This window comes from Cicer arietinum, chromosome 4 (genome assembly GCF_000331145.2).
Source record: "Cicer arietinum cultivar CDC Frontier isolate Library 1 chromosome 4, Cicar.CDCFrontier_v2.0, whole genome shotgun sequence".
NCBI lineage: Eukaryota > Viridiplantae > Streptophyta > Magnoliopsida > Fabales > Fabaceae > Cicer > Cicer arietinum.
Window position 1 is genome coordinate 61,315,617 of NC_021163.2, and position 23,796 is coordinate 61,339,412.

Consider the following 23,796-nt stretch of genomic DNA (forward strand, 5'->3'; position numbering starts at 1 on the left):
GCTATGATTTGATGCAGGAGTCACCAACACCCACAAAACTTATTGCCCCTTTTACGCTAGGCATGTCAGACTCTCATCGATCTAAGTCAACAGCAGAGAGGCATCAGGTGGATCTTATTTCACTTCTGTCTTAAATTGTATATCTCTAGTTTTGGCGACCCTCCAATGTCCAGGTTCCGGCAAAACTTTAAGGATAACAGATTTTTTTAATGCAACCAACTTTGTTTTTGGAGCTATAGATTTATTTATTTTTATTGAAGTTTTTAAATGGCAGAAAGGGAGGGGAACAGAAGCAGTGAGTTTTTTTATCTTCGTGATGGAAGACCAGTGGGATGTTGCATGTAGATTTCTTGAATCAAAAGACCGTTAAGAAACACATTATTGATTATTCACATCTGACTGTCTTAGAGGCCAGTGATGTCATGCGTAAAGGTCAATGTGAAGATAATTCTGGCAATAATTACTGGGTATTAAAGTTTTACGTGTAATCAAACCTGGCTGTTGGTGGAAGCATTTTGTAACTAATATGGCCTTATATCTGTTTATTGAGCTATTCATATTCTCCTTAATTCAAAAAAGCCATTTGCAACTAATAGATTCACGGGAAAGAATCGAGGTCCACATTGAATATTTCATCAATGCACCATATTCTGTTCTCATGGCAGTATGCCAATTTTGGCCTGCAAGGGCCCTGTTTTTCGGTGTTTGGTTCTGAATGTATCAGAAGCACACTTGGTATTTGTCACTAATTAGGGTTTGATGTCCCTCTTGCTTTGATATTTCTCCGTATATATAATCGTTATCACATTTACATCTCATAATTACAAATTAAGGAGATCAAATCAAATCCTGATTACAAATTAAAATTATTTCCTGATTCACATCCCCCCTCAAATTGATGCGGCTGGTCAAGGAGCATCAATTTGCTAACTAGAAACTGATGGCGCGGGCGAGGAACAACTTTGGTAAGAATGTCTGCAACTTGAAACTGAGTATTGATGTGAGGGATGAATATAATCTGATTATCACAGGCCTCACGAATGGAGTGACAATCTACTTCAATATGTTTGGTGCGCTCATGAAAAACAGGATTTGCAACAATTTGAATAGCACGATACTCTGATTCAGTAGATGATTTAGAGACTCGTGTTTGTTTCTTACTTTTCCATGATATGTGTGAAGAACCGAGAAACATGCACCAACCGGTGACAAATCGCCGAGTGTCGGAACACCCAGCCCAATCAGCATCACTATAGGCAATCAATTTGGGAACTGTGCCCATGGGAAAGAAGAGACCTTGTTGAGAGCTACCTAGCAAATAGCGAATTATGCGACGGACTGCGGCCAAGTGAAGGTGGCGAGGAGAGTGCATGAACTGACTGACTTGTTGAACAACAAATGATATGTTAGGTCGGGTAATTGTCAAATAATTAAGACTACCCACAAGTTGTCGATACAATAAAGGATCTGACAATAGATCACCCTCATCTCGGTGATATTTCACGTTAACCTCAAGAGGAGTATCTACCGGATTAGCTGATTGGAGGCCTGCCATAGAAATAAGGTCTGTCGCATACTTATGTTGATGAAGAAATATACCCTTGGGGGTAGAATGGACCTCAAGGCCAAGGAAATACTGCAAGTTACCAAGATCTTTCATATGAAATGCAGTTTGCAATTGATGTTTAATTTCCTAGAAGGATGTCTGATCAGATCCAGTAATGACCATATCATCAACATAAAGGAGGAGTAGAACAATGCCAGTAGATGTGCGATGAATAAATAAAGAGGAGTCATGCTGACTTTGAGTGAAAGAGAAACCAAGTATAGTGGAACGAAATTTCTCATACCATGTTCGAGGTGCTTGTTTCAAACCATATAAAGAGCGTTTGAGCTTGCACACACCATGAGATGAAGAAAATAGACCTTGAGGAGGAGTCATATAAATATCTTTAGTGATATCACCGTGAAGAAATGCATTCTTCACGTCCATTTGATGAAAAGTCCACTCATTAGAAGCAACTATAGAGAGTACAATGCGAACAATTGTCATTTTGGCTACCGGTGCAAATGTCTCATCATAATCAATTCCATATTCTTGTTTGTTTCCTAAAGCAACCAATCGAGCCTTGTACCGATTCAGGGACCCATCAGAATTCAATTTAATAGAATACACCCATTTGCAGCCTATCGGCTTGATATGAGTAGGACAAAAGACAATATCCCATGTGAAATTCTCTTGAAGAGCCTGAAGTTCCTCATTCATTGCTGTTATCCAACGCACATCTTTAATAGCATGTGCGCAACAAGTAGGAATAGATATGCTAGAAAGAGATGCAGGCAAAGAGGTATGTGAGGAATTATACTTGTCTGGTGAATATCTATTTGGTGCACGAGACGCTCTACCAGAATGTCGTGGTGCAACTGCTAGAGGATCAGGGTCGAGAAGGGGGGTTATAACCTGCTGTTTGTGTTTTCTAACATACACATTTCTGGGTTTAACACGTTCTATAGATGGAGGCATAGTAGAAAAGTTGGGAAGAGTAGCAATATCATTCATGGCAGGAGAAACACAGTGAAACATAAATTGATTATCAAAAAATGTCACATTCCTAGAAATGCGAAAGCGCTGGTTAGAAACATCATAACACACAAAACCCTTATGAGAGTGACTATATCTCATAAGTGTGCATTGAGCAGACTGCGCTCCAAGCTTATGTCTTTCAAAGGGAGGTAGGTGAACAAAACACACATCCAAAAGTATGTAAATCACCGTAATCAAGCTGAATTTTAAAAAGACGAAAAAAGGGGAGTCAAGATCAATAACTGTAGAAGGAAGACGATTGATCAGGAAGACAACTGTGGAAAGAGCCTCCACCCAATATCGAGATGGTACAGAAGCTTGAAGAAGTAAGGTGCGCGCGTTACATCAAGCAAATGACGATTCTTACGTTCTGACATGATCGTTGAGACAAGATACCTTTTTGCTGAAGATACTCCTGAAACTCAAGAGACATATACTCACCACTAGAGTCAAAGCGAAATTTTTTAACACTTGCTTCAAATTAAGTTTCAACATATGTTAGAAATTTCTTAAACATAGAAAACACTTCAGATTTGGACCGAAGAAAATATATCCAAGTAAAACGATTGTAATCATCAATAAATGTAACAAAATAGGGGGGGTATTTGGACATGATCGTTGAGACAAGATACCTTTTTGCTGAAGATACTCCTGAAACTCAAGAGACATATACTCACCACTAGAGTCAAAGCGAAATTTTTTAACACTTGCTTGAAATTAAGTTTCAACATATGTTAGAAATTTCTTAAACATAGAAAACACTTCAGATTTGGACCGAAGAAAATATATCCAAGTAAAACGATTGTAATCATCAATAAATGTAACAAAATAGGGGGGGTATTTGGACATGATCGTTGAGACAAGATACCTTTTTGCTGAAGATACTCCTGAAACTCAAGAGACATATACTCACCACTAGAGTCAAAGCGAAATTTTTTAACACTTGCTTCAAATTAAGTTTCAACATATGTTAGAAATTTCTTAAACATAGAAAACACTTCAGATTTGGACTGAAGAAAATATATCCAAGTAAAACGATTGTAATCATCAATAAATGTAACAAAATATTTATAATGAGCATGAGAAGTTACAAGAGACATTCCCCATACACCACTATAAATCATCTCAAAACAAGTGGAAGCACGATGAGCACCAGACGGAAAGGAAGTGTTTTACTTTTAGCCAATTTGCAAACAAAACATGGCATAGAGGCATTAGAAACAATGTTTTTATTTCCCAACAAACCAGTTTTAACTAAATGAGACAAAACAACAGAGTTAGGCTGACCCAATTTTCTATGCCAATCATCATAAGAATTCAAAACATTATTACAAGCAAGAGATAAATGATTCGAAATAAATTGAAGTGGAAACAATCGTCCCACTTTAGGCCCCTTCGCGATCACCTTCCCGAACACCTGCTCTTGCACAAGACAACCATCACGAGAAAAATTAACATTACAATTGTTGTCCACCAATTGTCCAACAGACAATAAATTGAAAGCAAGTCCAGGTGATACGAGCACATCCCGAAAATCAGAGTTGATATCACCAATATTAGTGATAGAAATAGTATTACCATCAGCAATTTGAATTTTCTGATTACCATGATAAGAATGTAAATTGTGCAAGCGTTTAGAAGAACCCGTCATGTGATTGGATGCACCAGAATCAAGAAACCATGGATTGGAAACATTAGAAGACTTACCCTGAATTCCCAAGGCTGAAAGAGCAGAAAGTACCATTTGTTGAATCATTTCAGGCTGTAGAGCACCACCATTAGAGGCACTAGAAATGGAAGGAACAATTGCGGAGCTCGTAGTGGCATGGAGTGCCTGCACGGAATGGTTTGTTGGTCGTGGAGGGCGCTTGGGATAATCAGAGATAATATGACCTTGCTGCTTGCAATAATTACAAAACTTCTTATTGCAACTACGAGCGGCATGTCCATACTGTTTACACGAGAAACATTGGACTTGTCGCATATCACGACCTTTACCTTGACTCTGAGCAGCATATGCAACATGTTCAGAAGTGACAACATCATGAGACATGGTTCCTTGAGTAAGGAGACGTTGTTCCTCTCTAAGAAGTTCACCAATACATGTATCCAAAGATGGAACAGGATTTCTGTTCAGCAAAGCACCTCTAACAACCTCAAATTTCTGGACGAAGTTTCATGAGAAATTGATCCCGCTTACTAGTGTCGTTGACAGCTTGGACATCCGCAAGAGAAGTCTTGGGAACGGCAGCAAATAGAATAGCAGAGTGTTCTGTCCACAAATTCAAAAATTCAGAATAATAATCTTGAATTGACAAATTACCTTGTTTGTAATTGGCTATCTCTAGCTCCAACTGAAAACGTTTGGCCGTATTGTCTTGGTTGTAGATACGCTTCAAATAGTTCCACATTTCTTGAGCAGCTGAAAAAGAGCGCAAATTATTGATCATATGAGGATCAATAGTATATAGAATCCAAGAAATAATCTGAGCATCTTTGATTTCCCACGCATCTAAGGCGACTTTCTATGTCGGTGCCTTAGAAACCCCATCAAGGTGACTCCATAATCCCTTTCCTTTAACATACATTTTGAATTGAAATTTCCAAGCAGCGTAATTTTTGCCGGTAAAACGGACACAAAAATTGTCTCTTTCAGAAGCCATGAATTAGGCCAAAAGGAAATACCCAACAAAATTGAATTAGGCCAAAAAAATACCCAGCAAAATTGAATTAGGCCAAAAAAATACCCAGCAAAATTGAATTAGGCCAAAAAAGAAATACCCAACAAATAGAAATACCCAGTAAAATTAGTAATGTGCAGCAAATAGAAATGCTCAACAAAATTGAATTATGCCAAAAAGAAATACCCAGCAAAGGTTAATCAGGCCGTGAGCAAAAAAGAATAGGTTGTTAGCAAAAAAATCACTAAACAAAATGACCCTATTCACGATCAGGCACGAAATTGACGACGACCACGATCAAGCATGTGAGCAGCAGCAGCGAGAAGCAATAACGAGCAAGAATGATGATCAACAAATCCCGAATCACGATCGAGCAGCAGCGAGAAACAACCCAAAAGCACAATCTCAACACCGAAAAATTGTGAAAGACAATCACCAATCGCGAAGATGAAACCAAAAGTCGAACAAGCAACTGCAGGCAGCTATGGTTGAGAGTTCGCAACGTAATCACGAAACAAGCAAGGACCAAGAACGAAAGGAACGATTTCAAGAACGACCCAGTGGGGTGTCGCTGAATAAAGGCTAGATTAACTAAGAGCTCACAGGTTTGATCGAACCTGCTGATACCATGTCACTAATTAGGGTTTGATGTCCCTCTTGCTTTGATATTTCTCCGTATATATAATTGTTACCACATTTACATCTCATAATTACAAATTAAGGAGATCAAATCAAATCCTGATTTGTCTAACTTATTTTTGGAAATCTGATAAATATAATTACAAATTAAAATTATTTCCTGATTCACAGTATTAGCCGTTGTTTACTACCCCTGATTTTGATCTAGTTGGTATTTGTTGCACATTAGGAGAAAGTTTTACTTGGGATGAATTTCAGGGAAAACATTGGGAACATTAGTGGAACTTGCATAATTTCGAGATCTAACCTGAAAGGAGGAATCTAAATTTTGGCCATTATAAGAGCAATATGGTTGTTGAACTAAACCAGTGGGAAGATTTGATACACCAGGAATAATAGGAAAATTGATTTAATTGAAAACTATGGAATTTCTCCAGAATTTACTGTAGCGGAAGCCTATGGTAAGAACTTTAAGCTCTTTATACCATGGGAATAAAGGAAGTCTGAGAAAAGTAAAAAGAGAAATAATAATTCTGCATTGAATGATTGAAACTTGTAGAATACAAGAGAACATACTTATCTAGTGAGTGAAGGGTCACGCCTGAATAACTAGTTAACTAGTAAATCAGTTATAACTGCTAGCTGAAACAGAAACTAATACAAGAAGACTAGTGGCATGCACACACTCTATAACAGCACTCGATCAGAAGCAGTTAGTACTTGAAATTGAAATTAGAACCTTAAGGTAAGGCACAGTTGATGTAATTGAAGAGAAGCAGAATCTGTCAATGTGATGGATATGAAGGCCACCTCCAAAAATTTGAACCCACCCCACTTTACAAATGACTGTGGTTCAGTTCATGCTTCAGGGTTTTGTTTGAAGAATATATTATTTGTCTTGGAAGATATCATGTTCCTGCAATCATTTTAACAAAATAGTTACCATGACTGGCCCATGTTTTTCTATGTTTGTGTGAATAGGGGAACCAAATCAAAATTTGGTTCAAAGCAAGGACACAAGTCTTTATTAAATTCAGAGTGCAATAAACTAATTTTATTAATCAGAAGCTAGGATTGCTTGTATCATGTCATTTTGCCATGTAATCATGCACAATAAGCTGATAGATATCATATGTTTTGCAGGACAACTATGATTTCCTCTCTAGGTGTATCAAAGAGAACTTGGGATTCAAAAATGGCAAACCTATTGCTGCTCGTATCATATTCAAATGTCTTCTTCACTGGCATGCCTTTGAATCCGAACGCACAGCCATTTTTGATTACATTATTGAAGGGATAAATGAGGTTCTAAAGGTAAATGCACGCTCTCAATTTTAAACCTCTACTTTTTATTATTTTGTTGCTTGTATTATATTATATTATATTATAATTTAAAATTTTATTTGAGTTATGACAATTTTCTTTGGCAAAGTTTATCTTTTATAGTTCTGTATCTGAATTGTAGGATGTTTGTGTAATTTTCTGAGATTTATTCTTTGGCGTTCATCTGCTTCAGGTTAGGGAAGATGACACAGTTTTGCCATATTGGCTATCCAATACTTCTGCTCTTCTATGTCTCTTACAGAGGAACTTACGTTCAAATGGATTTTTAACTACCAATGCTCAACGATATTCTGGAACGTCTGGCTTGACCAGCAGAACTGGGAATGTGAGTTATCTAGTTGAACATTTGCACCATCATGTATGTGTGGGAATCTGTTAGTATGTTAGTTACTTTCAATATGTAAGTAATATTTCGTGACTATGTGCTTGATAATTAACTTAGTCTGAATTTTATTTTTGGAATACAAAGAAATCAATTACTCTGATAGGATAATAAATTACCTTCAAGAGAAAATTGAGAGTTTCACTCTTGTTTAGATGAGTAATCGGTTACAAAATAAAGTAGTAGATTACCTTGATCGTGCAGAAGCCTAGAAACAAGTTTGAGTCAAAGTTATTCGGGATTAGGCCTAACTCATCCCAAAAAGCTAGATCAAGAGGTAGTGATTGTCTGAGTCTATTAGATCTACTTTGGTCATATCTCTAGTTGATGTGCAATCTCAACATACCTCATGGCTAGGATTAGACATCTAGAGTGTGAACAAATGCAGGCAACCCTAAAGCAACATCCCATATGCCTAGGACTGGTCATCTAGACTCTAGAGCATGGATATATACAGGTGATCTAATCTAACATTTGGTCTAGATTATGCTTTGATATCACCATATTGAGAAAGAGAAAACGGAAATCTAGTGATAGAATCCGTATATCTTAGTCAATGGAGTTGTATTATATATACTGATTCATGAAATAAATATAAATATTAATGCTATCCTATTTACTATATTTACATGATACTATTGACCACAATTACTTATTACATAATTTCTAACACTCATAATGGACCCAAGATGCCCAAACTGGAAGACGTAAGGTATGGTATGTTCTCCAATTTTCAATGTTGAAATAAGTGGGGAGCAAACATATCTATTTCTATGTTTTTCTGCCCAAATAAAGTAAACGGCATCGAAAGTGGAGATAACTTTTTTTAGCCTTACAGATCAGTTTTAGGTCTCCTTAAATGAGCAGTATGTACTTTTTCAATTTCATGTAACTACCATATTGTTTTGTTTCTTGATTTATGTGTTTTTAAATGTGGATCTTAACATTTTTATATATTTTACACTGGTCGATATTGGTTTCCCGTGCCTCGTATTATATGTTCCTCCTAATTGTAGTTTTGGGGTTACTTTCAGGGACCAAAATCTCCATTTAAGTTTATTGGATATGATGATGGTATTTCGCATGTGGAGGCAAGATATCCAGCTATACTTTTCAAGCAACAACTAACTGCCTGTGTCGAGAAAATGTTTGGCCTTTTACGTGATAATTTGAAAAAAGAACTTTCTCCACTTCTGCAACTATGTATTCAGGTGACATTTTGTATTCTTAGTTGATACTTTGGAGATGTTATTTGTATCTAAATTACCATGCCAATTGCTTAAACATGGTGATTCAGTTCTTGGTTCCATCGTAATCATGTGGTTATAATGCACAGGGTAAGATCTATCTATATGTGAACCAATCTTAGATAGAGTTTGTAAAACACTATTATGTTTTTATGATGGGAGGAAGACTGGAAGAGGGCTTAATGAATTCAGTCAGACTTATCCTCTATATCCAAAACCAGTTTAATTCCTTTGATTTTTTCTGAATGCATTCTTGTAAATTGTAATATCAGTGTAGCACCTGCTTTCAATAAATCAATTTCTTCCATTGAACATTGTAAAATGGTGGATGTTGCATGAGCTGAACTTTAGTTTCACAGTGAGGTGAGTTGCGAAAGAGGAAAGCGAAAAAACACTGCACGTTTGAATTACACACTAGAGAATATTATATATAAAGAGAGCCATAAACACAAGGATTTGCAATTACCCTAATTACTGTAATTACATAAAATAAGTTCATAGGTAAAAAAAAATGTAAATAACTGGCAGTTATGATAACTTTCATTATTTAGATTCTATACCCAGCATCAATAATTTACATTTAATAAATTAAATATTTTATTTGAAGTTTACTTTTGTGTTTTTGTGCATGCATTATTTGTAATTTAGCATTTACCTGTCTTGTTAGACACCCAAAACAGGAAGAGTGCATGGAGGAAAATCATCTAGATCTCCAGTTGGGCTTTCTCAACAATCATCTGGTAGTCAGTGGGGCAACCTTGTCAAATTTTTTGATTCACTCATGAGCAAACTTCGTGGAAATCATGTATGTTCCTTAATATTCCAATGGTCTCTTTGTACCGTGTTGTTCAGTTATGTTTTTATTTTGGAAGGTTAAGATTTCCGTTGTTAAGATATTTTATGCAATTTGCTTTCTTGATTTTTCTGGTCCAATTCCACATTGAATTATATATAAGTTGTTGGAAGGCAATCCCAAATTTTTGAAAAATTACTGCATCTCAGAAATTAAGGGATTATATGTATGTATTCAATCATTCTGTTGTTATTATTATTATTTAGGGATTCCTAGTTTGTTACAGGAATTGTCTATTCTTGTTTTCTTTTTATTTCTGTTTAGCCAACACATGTTCTGTTTGATCAGTTGAATATTAAGCAGAAAATAAATAATCTTAAAAGCATCCACTATATAGTTCCCTACTTCCTTTCATTTGAGTGCTTAGATAGGCCCCCACATGTACACATCACTCATTTATAATATTTTAATGTTAGTACTTAATAATTGATCAATCCCTCCAATACACCACCTCAAAAAATTTACTAAATGGGTCCCACCAATAACTCGACATCGTTACAATTCAACAATAATTTGTTTTAAAAAGTTCATTTATTTTGGAGAACAAATAAACAGTTATAATTTCTCCGTTGTGGATTTACTTTGACCTATTTTCCCCCATCTTTTCTTACCTAAAATTTTACATGTTCAGGTGCCATCCTTCTTCATTCGTAAACTAGTTACTCAAGTTTTTTCCTTCATCAATATTACACTCTTCAACAGGTAAATAACAGGCTTACATGAATGAGTTTTTTGGCTTCAAATCATCATTTTATTTTGTAATATAGTTGATTTCCCTTAGTTTAGTTGTTTAGTTTATTTTCTTTTTTTTTAATCTTCGCCTCATTTTTGCAGTCTTCTTTTACGTCGTGAATGTTGCACATTCTCCAATGGTGAATATATGAAATCTGGTCTTGTGGAACTGGAGAAATGGATAACCAATGCAAAGGAGATGGTAATCTAAGCTTGCCGACATTTCTTCAAGATTTTTTCTTTTTGTGGGTTTGACTAAGTTCTTTTGAAATGTAGTATGCAGGAACTTCTTGGCATGAGCTGAATTGTATAAGGCAAGCTGTTGGGTTCTTGGTACAAATACTGCCTTATTTTGGTTGAACATCTAGTAGTGTGAAATAGAGTTTTTTTTATAAGCACTGCCTTTTTTGTGTCAAATAAGTTTTCCTTTGTTTGAACTATACAGGTAATACATCAGAAGTGGAAAAAATCATTGGAAGAGTTTCGACATGATCTTTGTCCGGTATGACTATTTTATTAATGGAATGCAGTGTTGTATTGGCATGCATTAAACTAATTGCTTTCCTGATTCAACTTTTGTAAGTTTCTTCATTTTATGAGATGCTACTATGCTAGTGAGAAATTAAACCTATTTTTCAGAGTTGCAATCACATGAATCATGGACTGATGATGTTTTATGAAAACACTTATTCCTGCTATTAGTATTGAGATAATATCAATGCCAGTTATGGTTGTTAGTGTTACAAGTCACTATGGAGATCTTCCTTTTACCCCATGTGTTATTTCTCCTATGTTTAACGATTTACTCGTATTTTGTTTGCGATATTCCTGGATATTCCATTTGTCTGAGCATATAGGATTTGATACGAAGGCTAAAGGCTTTTCTTTCAACAGGCATTGACTGTCAGACAAATCTATCGAATCAGTACTATGTTCTGGGATGACAAGTATGGAACCCCGAGTGTGTCCAATGAGGCAAGTTGTGTTTTTAATTGATTTAGGTTTCAGAATACAATTATGAAGGTAGTTTCTTTAGAGTTCTGAACCATATATGGTGAACAGGTAGTTAGTGAAATGAGGGAAATTGTTAACAAGGACAATCAGAATATGCCCTCAAATTCTTTCCTATTGGATGATGATCTGAGGTATACTGCTTTCTCCCATCCAAGTTCTTTTAACTTGCCCTTGCAGTTGTACCAATCAATATGAATAGTTGCCCTTGTTTGCTGATAACAATATGTATCATTTCTCCTTGCAGCATTCCTTTCTCTGCTGAAGATATAGATACGGCATTCCCTGCTATAGATCTTGATGAGATTGATCTTCCAGTATTCGTATCGGAGTATTCTTGTGTGCAGTTTCTTAATTCAATTCAGAAGTAGTTGGCCTACAATTTCTTGGTCGTGACTGAAGCTTGACATGTAGATTAATACTTCAATTGTGGATTTGTTGCTATCACTTTGAGCATGTGTTAATTATGATGTCAAAGGTAGAAGACGCCAAAGTTCGAAGAGTAACGATCTTGGTTGGTTTGTAATTTACCCCGAAGTTACATAGTTTAGCCAGCATTTTCCAGTGATCTATGTATAGAAGAAGGCAGTGATAGCTTGACAAGCTGCATCTACGATTCATGCAGTCCATCCTTTTTGGTATATTTATATTGGTTGTTATGTCTGTAATGTACATAGGTAATGCAATTGTAACTATAGTAGAAATGAATTTTCATTCATTCATGTAAATACTATTCTTATTGAATTTCGCTCTTGCGAACTTGAAATTGTTGGTTTGACCTTCAGCAGTGTGGTGTCTCTTGTGTTTTGAAACTTAGAGTAGGCATTTCATGCTATAAAATATAAATGTCATTAATTAAGAGTTAAGACAACCCCTTTGTAAATGCCCCTAGGTTAATTTAAAATTCAAAAGATGTGGTCACTATTTATTCATCTTGCATAATAAGGCTTCAGGTGATCGACTGATGATTACATTATTTGTTTTTTTTTAAATCGTTGTATTCTTAATTTTAGATTAAATACAATAACTTTGCTTGTGAGACTGGAATGGTACAATATATAGGGCTATTTGATTTCCTTTAAACAAAATTTTCAATATTTATAAGAAATAAACAACACTGAAAATCTTTTTATTGAATTGTAAACACCCGTTTTACAAAACTTATTTTGTTGCTTCTAAACTAAAATTAAAACAAATATACTTGTTGACTGTTGAGTCATGCTCCACAAAATCCAAACAAAACTAAAGTTCTATCCATAAATGAGATAGGACATGATTGTCTTTAAATTTTGCTCGAGTTTCATGCTCACCGCTAAATAAAATGACTCCGGAAACCCAATATTGTTTCACACCATGAGAATCAGTGTGACATCACAAGCGTCTTTACTGGCGCATGCCTTTTTTATTTTGTCCATAAATGGGTAAGGATCATCATAAAAGAAAACACGATCATTTTTGTTTGAGGATCCTTAAATTCTCTTCTTCATCACAGATTTACACCTTCCAAAATAAAATATATGCAAAAGCAAAAATGATATCTAAAAAACTTAATGTATATAAATAAAAATTAAGACCAAATATATTACTTTTGAGATTATGTCTTTGGTTACATGGAAAATTTTATCATTGAGTAAGCAAATTTAAGAAGACTAACACTAAGGTTATAAACCCAGTGATTCATGTACAATCATTATATATATCATATACTATATATATAGTTAATCTGAAGAAATCATACGCCAAAAAGACTTATCTATGATTTGATTCTACAACTTCTTCCTCGCTCAAACAAATAGAACTAGAGCAATATATACTCATCCAGATGAGAAAAGAAAAAAAAAGTTAATGAACACATTTTTTGAGTTATCATAAAGGTTTGTACACTGATGGATGAGCTGTTTCATTTTCAATTGATGAACTTGACATCTTCATTGTTGCAGCAATAGCACAATTATGAAGATCGGCCAAGGAAAAGAAATTCCGCTGCAAAGAAGACGATAAAGAAGATACTCTATTTCGCGGATGAAGTGGTGGAAGCGAAGGTGAAGGTGACAGAGAGTTTGAACTGGAAAAAGAATCTTCACTTGTAATACTAGAGCTGCTATCAGAATTGGTCAATGCCACTGCAAGAGCTAAAGCACTTCTACTCAAACTCATTGTTCTCTTAGAAATTCCTCCACCATTGCTTCTCAAAGGGTAGTTTTTATTCTTGTCCCAAACATGATTGAAAGCCATTAAATTCCTACGTCTCCTTGTGTATGCATTATCTGGTTTCACAATGTCTTTCACTGATGGGGTTGTGATAACATCAGCTAGGCTTGTGAAGGACTTGGACTTGCCATTATAAAAGTTTGAGATGCCTCTCCTGCATAACCATAATAGTTTTGATGAGTCTCTGCTGATTACAGCATTGGTTTATTTGAAATGAAGTGTAAAGTGTTTGAAAGTTTTTCAGTGATAAATTTGATATACCACTGCACGATTTGGATAGAAGTTTGCAAACTTGAGTTTGAATCAACTTACTAAGTTTGCAAAAGTAACCCTCCCTTTGCTTCCCATTCCAAACTGAGTTTTACTGTCTTTACCCTCTGATTCACAAAGGAAAGGGGTCTTGGTAACCCTGAGTTTGGCTGAGAAGTAAGGAAAGTCTGATCAAAATGTTGTTTCAGTGAAGGTTGAAGATCAATTACTCCCGATCAATTCAACCTTCACTGAATTTCATTAAACACTTGAACCCAATCATTTGATTATTCAAAACCAAGTTTGAAGGAAAAATGAGTTTGCAAATATAGCCTAAACCAAAAATTAACAAAAGGAATATCAGTTTTGTAGTTTTTAATCCAATTCAAAAGTTGTGAGGCGAAACCAATTTCAATTTGAAACAAGCAAACATGTTATTTGATACAAAACCAAGTTTTCTTCTATCAAAAGCTTGATTGAAGGGTACAAATGGTTTTACAGAACATGATGATTTCATTGGTTGAGCCTGAACCAATATCAAATCCACAACAAGTTCTTACTATTTTTAGCAAAAATCCAATATAGCTTAATTTCTGAACCAAAGTGAATACAAACACAAAAGCTAGAGATCACATCATACACAAATTGATGAGTATACCCTACCATCACTAAATTTCATTTCTCCATATTTTCATTTTTGTCAAAATAAAAATTCATGAAAATTGATCCAACAATTAATACCCTAGTTTAGCTAATACCCCACAAAAATGCCACCTTTAGAATTAGACAACCCACCTCAAGAAAAAAAAATGTAAAAATCAAAACACAATCAAATCAACAAACTTACAATGATTTTAATTTGAACTAAGACAAAACAAAAGATAAAAAAATGAAGGATCTAATATCAACTTCACATGATATATCATCTAAGAAAAGGAGTTACAATGAGAAAATAGTTAAAAATGCACAAAATGAGAAAATAAATAAAAAATAATAATAATAGTAGAAAGAAAAAAAAAAGTAATCGTTACCTAATAGGAAGAACCTCTTCCAAAGCTTCCATGTGATGTAAAGCTCCACCATTGTAAGCACTCTCAGCTTCATTTTCACCATTTACACTCTCATCCATTGATCTCTCCGATGACACGTCATCACTGTTTCTCCCGATCGAAGAAGACGACGTCGTACTGCACACCTCATGATCCCTCGGCGCGTCGAATAAAACCGAAGTGCGTGAACCCACACGCGTAAACGGCACCGTTTCAAGCCTCATCATCAACACAACTAAACCAAATCGAAACACAAATGAAAAAGAATAAGAAAAGAGAGTTATTTTTTGTTGGTGATGAAAAAAAAAAGGAAGAAATGAGATAGAGATGAATGAATGAATAAAAAGGTATTTATTTATATATGGATTTGTTTGCATATTTATAATTTTTGCAATGACTTGTAATAAGGTTCTTCTAGATAGAATTGTACTACTCATTATTACTTTTTTTTTTTTTAATCTTTAAATTTTAGGTGGATAAGGTATCCCAACAACATAGTACTTTTTTTTGTTTTTATTTATTCATTATTAATTTGGTCTTATCCTTTCATTCACTGGATGCTAAAAAAAGAGTTTTATTTTTTATTTTTTAAAATAAATAAGATTAAAAATGAGCTGTGATTCAGTGGTTGTTCCAACGACTTGATGAAAGTTCGGTTCTTCATCTAACAATTTTTTTTTGTTGCAACTTGCAAATTATTCTACTCTCCTCCACTTTTATAATCATTCATCTATACTATAGTTTTTTTTTTTTTACATTTATTTTGAAGAACAGTAACATTATTAAAATTTTAAATAATTTTTAAAAAATTTAATTTATATCCTTTGACAAAAGATTTAATTTATAGAATATTTCAATATAAAGAAAATTTATATTGTGATGATCAAATCACTTTGACATGAATTATAATTATTCTTAAAGTTGAATATCTACTTTAAAATAAAATATAAATAAAATTAATAGTTGAAAAATTAGTATATTTGATTAAAAGATTAATTTTTAAAATATTATTTTATGTTTTATTTTAAATGAAGTATTTGATTAGATGTAATTTATCGTATAAAATATTTTATGGACAACGATTAATCTCATTTTCAAATATTAATGTGCAGAGAGATTCTATGGAAATGGTTGACTGTAGTTTAAGCCTTTTGGGTTTGTTAATTTATTAAGATTAGGATACAATATTTGTGTCCTTGTAAGAGAGAGAATTAACAAAGTCTACTTTTGAAACTTAATTTGTCAGGTCACGTTCTTATCCTAGGAAAAAATAAAACAGAATAGTTATCTTTTGGTGATTAATTATTCAATCAAAGTGAAAGCACTATTTCCTTAAATTTTAATTTACCAATATTTTTCAATATATTAAACATAGAAGGAGTTTCAATAAAAATAATAATTAAGTATAAGAGGAGGTTGATTTTTTCTTCGTAGATAGAGTCGTCTGAAACTTACAATTAGAAAATTTTGAATTTAAATAAAAATATTTTCTATAATTATATCAATAATTATCAGTTAAATTATATTTTATAAATATAATTTTATTTTTATTGTTCAAATACACTAAAAGATATATATAATAAAATTAATTATATTTTTAATTAATTAAAAAGAAAATACGATCAAAATAAACAATAAAAAACGATATATATTTGTCTCTAATTACATAATAGTTAGAGTTCATTTTATTGTCATTGAAAAAAAATAGAATTTTTATATTAAAATAATGTTCTCGTTTGCTTCGTTCATTCAACTTATCAATATTTATGAGGTAGCTTATTTTTTTTTTTTTATGTTAGTTAAACACATTTTTTTATTATTATCAATTAAATTGTTCTTCAATTTTTCATTGTAAAAAAAGAAAATACAACAAACTAGTTACCTACTAATTAACTACTTTAATTTTTTGTTGAATCACTTTATTTGATATCAGAGTAAATATGTAATTTTTTAATTACAATGAATATAATTTTCATCATTGGCTATTTTTTTAACACGAGGGTTAAAAAAATCAGCTACACAAATATTCAAATTTAAATCCGCACTTATACCAAAACAACTTGAATTATGTTTTTTGACTGGACCCCACTTACGATAAATTAATCAGATTTTGATTTTTTTTTTTTTTTTTTTACATATTATCAGATTTTGGTTTGCCCCGTTTGACAAGTAATTTATTTATGAGAGACTCGTTTATTGCATGAATCACTCGAAGAATTGTTATTCCTTTTAATAATTTTTCTTTTTTTCAAAAAGGAAGGGGTCAAATCCTAAGGAACAAAAGAAAGAATATTAAAAATCTATAGAAAAGGTAATCAAATTATTGGCCAACACGGCAAATAAAGAAAAATTATGAATCACATCAGTAACATGATCTCTCTAAATGAAAAGAAATCAAATTTAATAAAATTATTTTACTAATTAATATGATTGACAAAAATATAACATAAATATTTATTAGAGTAATTCTTTAATGTTAGAGAATTCAACGATTAATAATTAAATATATGTTTGTCTGTTTTATAATAATTATTTTATTTGTAAAAATGTTTACCTTCAAATAATTATCATTTGCAATTTCCAATATAATATTAATTATGTAGAGTGATGCAAGTAATAAAAATATGTTAATATACAGTAATAAAATTATGTTAATTAGTAATGCAGTGATAAAAAGATATTAATTAGTAAAATGATCCTTATCTTTCTTTAATTTATTACATTTTCTTAATTTACGTGAAGCTATAACTGCTAACAATATTGTAAAACGAAAGGAGTAAAGTTTATATAAATCTCAAATATGTAGGTATGATTTTTGTTTTTGTTTTTGAAGCATGAAAACTCATACCATTTCTATATGAATATTACTGTGAATACATGTTAGAATAACCTCAAAAAACTTGAGAATTAACCTTATAGGTAGATACTCTAGATAACCTACGAATCACTGCATTAACTTGCCTCCAAATAAATCATATCAAGTTTGGACCAAATAAAACCTTAGGTCGGATACAATTGTTAATGATATAATCCAACTCAAATAAGTCTAAAGTATGGGATTTGGTGGCGGGGAGGCAAGAAAATAACTATAATATTTTTTTTTTTTAAATTATAGACTAAAGGCACAAATTGTTATTAATTAAGAAAAAACGTGAATATTTAATTGGTCTTGAAAAAAAATTATAATACTATATAAATTTAATGATAAAGTGAGTGAAATTAATCTATAATATTTTTAAATAAAATATATTTGATCAACAAATTTAAAAGAAAAAAACATGAAGTGTGTAAAGATGTAAGAGAGAAATATAATAGGAACCAAGATTAAAAAAAAAAAAGTGTGATGGGTCAACATCTATTTTTTGTTATGGGATTGAAATGTTGAAAAATGTATTAAACTAAAAAAAAAATTATTAATGAAAAAAAATTATGGGGCAAGTGCCCTAATTATCATGTGAACGGATTTATCCCTGATGGGATTTAAATCAATCTACTACTATTAACAAATTTATAATTTCAAAAGGGACATTTGAAGTTATTTGATAAAATATTATTAATGTTTATGCAGATTTTAGGTTTAAGAAAAATCAATCAATCTAAAACACAAAAATATTATATCAATACGATTCAGAGAGTCCATATAAGTATAATCTAATAAATGTATGATAGTTTTGAAAATATTTTTGAAAATGAGTTTGGGTTCTAAAGACTAAATTGTTTGAAAGATTAATGATTGTTGACTTAAAGAGGAATGCATTAGAGTAAAAAATGATAATTGAATTAAAAGATTGAGAGTTTAAATTGACATTAATTATAGTGCATGAATCTAAGAAAATTTGAATTAACAATGGAGAATATAAATGATTTGGACGTAAAATTGCAAATAAAAAAAAGTAAATAAAGTAAAAGACTATTGAAAGGTTGTCATAATTGAAATTCCTTGAATGGTAATGTTAGAATTAACCACACATGTAGAATGTCTTAGGTATTAGTTGCTAATGAGTTTTGAATTAACAATTATATTTATTGTAAATACATTAGTATTAAAGCTATGGGTAGTCTCATCATAACACATAAATTACATGTTATCAATAGCGGTTCGTTTAAGAGTTACTCTACTTTTCTTTAGTTTCACTAAAACCAACATTTTCTTATATAGTTTTTATCTTTATTTACACCGTTACATTTGTATCAACACCAACGACCCTCCTTTTTTAGTGTAATTCATTGCGCTTAGATTCAACACCAGCACTTACAAATGTTATGGTTGTAAAATTGTTTGAAAAGTACTCTAAAAAGTTATCCAACCATTTCACTTACATGCATCTCTATTGGTCTCTCACCTAGAATTTAGTCATTTGACGCATGGTTTGAGGAACTTAGCTTTGAGCTTGGATTTTCAATTAATTTATTTTATTTATAATATTCTTAACTATTTATTATTTTATTTTATTTTTCTCTTATAAATATACAACTAAAAATATTATCAATTTTTATTAAAAAAATTTAACAATTAAATTAATATTGTATTTAACTAAAAAAATTCACAATTTAAAAAAATTAATTCATATATATTATTAATATACATCACAATTCTTGATTTAAGTCATTGATAAAAAAAAATAAATTGAATAATATTGATAATAAAAAGAATTAAATTATTACATAGAGTTATATAGATATTTAGATAAATAACTAACTAGTTAGGACGTGTTTAATATGAATTTGAAAAATATTAAAAAAGAAATACCGAAAAAGACATTAGTTAAAATGAATTTGAAACATAAAATTATTTGACTAAAATAAATTTGAATTGTCGAATAATTTTAAATGCCAAAAATTATCAACGAAAGAATATCAATTTTATATTTGACTATCCATATTATAAATAGAAGCTAACATATTCAATTAAAGTTAAATGAATGAATTCAATTTTCTTAACTAATCTTAATAAATAGAAGCTAAAATGGCAATAAGAATTTTTTTGAAAATGAATATCAATAAATTTTTGTTTGAAGGAATGCTTCTTTGTTTGAGACAAGAAAGATTTTGGTGGAGTCTTACTTTTTTCTTTTTTTGCTTTGACTTTTCTTTAGGATCTTTGTACTTGAATTTTTTCAAAATATTTATTTTTCGAACTAATAGAATATAACTTTAGTTGACTTTTTTTTTTTGAATTGTCATAATTATCTATGACTTGTTTATCATTTTTTCACACCAATCCTTGGCTCATATTCAATTGATGACTTGATTTTCTTAGTTGCATCTTCTTGTTCTCTTTTTTAATATTGCAATAACCATGTTGGTTGCAATCATCACATGTTTGCAAGATCTTCTTGTCTCTAAAAATCTTGAATTTCAGCATTATATCTTCTTTTCAGGGTTGTTATCTTTATTCACTAATATTATTTCATCAATATTCTTGATCTTCTTATTATCTATTAAACGAAATTTTGGCCTCTGACACATGTAATCATAAACATAATAAATCTTCTTCATGATTAATGAAGAAAAACACAAGGGTTTGAAGGAAGATAACAAAAACATGTACAAGTAGAGAGTGGAGAAGACTTAGTGAATAAAATAAATTTTAATGAATTGTTTTTAATGAAAAAATAGTGTTGCGGAATAATCGTTGATCTATATTATATTACGATTCTTGATTTAGACAATTGATAATAAAAAAATAAAAAGGAATAATATTGATAATAAAGATAATTAATTAAATAAAGTTATATAATCATTTAGATAGACAATTAAATATATAAAACAGTTAACATAACTAATCAATTTAATTAGTTAACAACTAAATTTTTAATAATATAAATAAATTTTATACTGTCAATCAATCATAATAATCAAATAATTAAAAAAAATTAATTTTTATCATAATAATGTTATACTCAAATAATTTGTATTGATAATATAAATTTTTTTAAACCGGCGGCACATAAATAACCAATATAAAAGGAAGTGAGAAATTGTAATCGAAGGTTATCCATCTTCATATTTGGTGTGTTTCACATACTCACTCACATCTTAATCTTGGATTTGGTACTAGGACGATGACGTGGCTCGAAGGTAGTGTGTGTGGTGTCTAATGAAGCTTATCTGCAATAGAAAAAAGTCGAAAAGGTGGGACCCATCCTACAAATTGAACATTCAACGCACACCTTCATATCATATGGTATTATTATCTTTGCTTTCTCTAATCACCACAAGTTTAATTGAATTTGAACCCCTCACAAATTTGAATCGTGAAAATAAATAAAAAATGTATTGGGATCATATATTTGGAGGAATTTGACTCGCTAATATAAGAATTGGATGTTCATTTATATTTATTATTGATTTAATTATCAACGATTGATATTATTTATTTTATTAAAATTACTCATTTTAAATAAATTTAATTTGTTTGAGAGATGAATTTTAAAATAAAAATTGCTTTTAATCTTTTTAAATAAAATAAATTATAAAATATTACTTAGAATAAAAAGTGAAGAGAAATTTGATGAATTATAAAAAACATACGAAATAAAGTAGTCATTGACAAAAAAATACTCTTTTTGGTCTTTGATAAAAATAAGTTTATATATATCAGCCTTTTTGTCGATTATTTTTTAACAATTCTTTATTTATTTTAAATTTTAATTGAATTATGTGATAGTTCTTATGTGATATAATGTTCACAAAAAAGAAACATAATTATTGCAAGAAGGAAAAAACTATTATTGAAAAATGAAAATACAAAAAAAAAAAAAAAATGGCAGTAGAAAATTGTTGTGTCTGATGTCATTCATTCTTTATCATAGCTAAAAATCGTCAGAAATTATTCTCGGGTCTTTCTTTTCAATACTCTCTTTTTGAAAAAAAAACACTAAAATATCCTCATTTGAAAAAAATATACCAAAATGCTCCTTTTTTTAAAAATCAAGTGGGAAGTCGCCATTCCAAATGGCGACTTGTAAGTAAAGAAAAAAAAATGGAGCATTTTAATATATTTTTTTTAAATGAGGTATTTTAGTGTTTTTTTTTTTTTAAAAGAGAGTATTGAAAAAAAAACCACTATTCTCTTATATTTTTGTTAAATGTCATGTAGGAAGTTCACAAACTCCGTTAATAAATTATTTCAATTTATTTGTGTCAGAGACTTAATTTTATTTTTATTTTTATTTGAGACTAATATATCCTGTATGTTTTTTAAGAGACCAAAATATTCTTTTACTATAAAATAAATTAAATAAATTTGAAATGTTATATAATCATTTATCATATTATTATTTTATTTAAAAAAAAAAAATCTCAAATATATAACAAAATATAAATTTAATTGTTTAAAATTATTTCTAAAACTCTCAAAAATCCAACTATCATCCGTATCCTAACGTATTTGTCTAAGAGTTTAAAACTAAATTTATGTTATAAATAACCATTTTTAAATTTTTAAGAGTTAAATATACAAATATTTAAAATAAAATTATTACATTAAAATTTTTTTAATACGTGTTTTTCTTTTACAGAAATTTTAATACGTGTTCTTAATACTTAGTATTTTCCAAATAAAACTAGTCGTGTGATTGCAGTAATTGAAGACCATCTTCATCTAGTTCTTTCTGCTCCCTTATCTCCAACTCATCTACTACAATTGAAATCCAAAAAAGAAAATGTTGACCGTTAGAGTATAAGGGTATTAATTACTTTAAAAAATGAGTTTAAAGACTCTAGATTAAGAGTTAAAAAAAATATAGATGTCTAATTATATTTGACTATTTAGAGTGATTTCTACGATTGATCATCTTTATAAATGGTCTACTGTTGACCAACATCTAGAATTGAAAATTTTAACGATCATCGAGATACTCTTAAAAAATAATAATTTGTGCTCCTATTTATTTTTATGAATATAACAATGACTTGATTAATGTTGATTCATCACAAGGTACATATTTGTTTGTCTTTATTTTTATCAAATCAATATCATTTAAGTAATTATCTCAATAATAAATATAATAGTTTTTAGTTTTAGTCTCTATAAAATTTTTTGTTTGATTTTAATTATTAGTTTTTATTTTTATTTTTAGTCTCGACCAAAATACAACATTTTGTTTTTTTATCTGTGATGTTTTATTTTAGCCATCGTAAAATTTGTTTATATTAAAATTGATTTATATAATTTTATTTTAGTGTTTATTGTGATAGATTAAAAATAAATATCATGTTTTTTTATCATGTAAAAACTTTATTTTTTAGAGATCTAAGGTGGGTGATTAGTTTAGTGTGCTTACTTTTGGGTTGATCCTAATAGATTGAATGGAAGTTGTTCTCTTATAATCTTAAAGTTGATTTATTATCACCATGCCTTTAATCACGCAATACCCTAATTTTACAAGGACAGCATAAACCGTTGTCTTTTTGGTTGTTGTTTTGTTGTATATAATCGTTGTCTTTATTTTGCCGTAATTTTTCGTTAATTCATTCCTTCTAAAATTTTGGTAGCTTCATTATACTGTTTTTGTTTTAAAGTAGTAGCTGTTTAAAAATTCAAAATATAGTTAAGTTTTGTTTTCTAACTATATTCTTAGATATAATTTTCGTTTACCTGCAGTCTAATATATAAATTAAGATGATCCATTTTAAAAAAATGTTTATCCTTAAGTATTTGTACAATTTGCATTAAAGAATGAGAGTTCATAAAACAATAAATAATAAAACTAAGTGTATTTTAATACTCATATATATATATATATATATATATATATATATATATATATATATATATATATTTAAGCATAAATATAAAAAGATATAAAA

General features: G+C 30.6%; 2 protein-coding genes across 3 annotated transcripts in view; one reads left to right on the plus strand and one right to left on the minus strand.

Annotated features, from left to right (window-relative positions):
• LOC101496541 (myosin-15-like) overlaps window positions 1-12,260 on the plus strand; it is a 31,163-nt gene extending 18,903 nt beyond the window's left edge. For both annotated transcript variants that reach the window (XM_073367366.1, XM_073367367.1), the window contains 12 exons: window positions 18-107; window positions 7,048-7,218; window positions 7,421-7,573; window positions 8,665-8,841; window positions 9,545-9,682; window positions 10,362-10,432; window positions 10,565-10,664; window positions 10,739-10,795; window positions 10,908-10,964; window positions 11,357-11,441; window positions 11,529-11,607; window positions 11,721-12,260. In XM_073367366.1, coding sequence (XP_073223467.1) covers window positions 18-107; window positions 7,048-7,218; window positions 7,421-7,573; window positions 8,665-8,841; window positions 9,545-9,682; window positions 10,362-10,432; window positions 10,565-10,664; window positions 10,739-10,795; window positions 10,908-10,964; window positions 11,357-11,441; window positions 11,529-11,607; window positions 11,721-11,844 — 1,302 coding nt within the window. In that variant the 3' untranslated portion in view covers window positions 11,845-12,260. The remainder of the gene's footprint in view (window positions 1-17; window positions 108-7,047; window positions 7,219-7,420; window positions 7,574-8,664; window positions 8,842-9,544; window positions 9,683-10,361; window positions 10,433-10,564; window positions 10,665-10,738; window positions 10,796-10,907; window positions 10,965-11,356; window positions 11,442-11,528; window positions 11,608-11,720) is intronic.
• A 768-nt stretch (window positions 12,261-13,028) lies between these two features.
• On the minus strand, window positions 13,029-15,410 carry LOC101497076 (uncharacterized). Its single transcript, XM_004498807.4, has 2 exons — window positions 14,965-15,410; window positions 13,029-13,838 (listed from the first exon to the last, which is right to left on the minus strand). The coding sequence occupies exons 1-2, from the start codon at window positions 15,357-15,359 to the stop codon at window positions 13,340-13,342; spliced, it is 894 nt and encodes a 297-aa protein (XP_004498864.1). The 5' UTR covers window positions 15,360-15,410; the 3' UTR covers window positions 13,029-13,339.
• Between the last annotated feature and the right edge of the window lie 8,386 nt (window positions 15,411-23,796).

What these genes read in the sequence shown, in the direction of transcription:
- LOC101497076 (XM_004498807.4), bottom strand. Translation starts at nt 15,359, where the DNA reads ATGCAAACAAATCCATATATAAATAAATACCTTTTTATTCATTCATTC. An exon ending in GAAGAGGTTCTTCCTATTAG is followed by an intron (nt 13,839 to 14,964) that starts GTAACGATTACT and finishes ATGGTTATGCAG; the next exon opens with GAGAGGCATCTCAAACTTTT.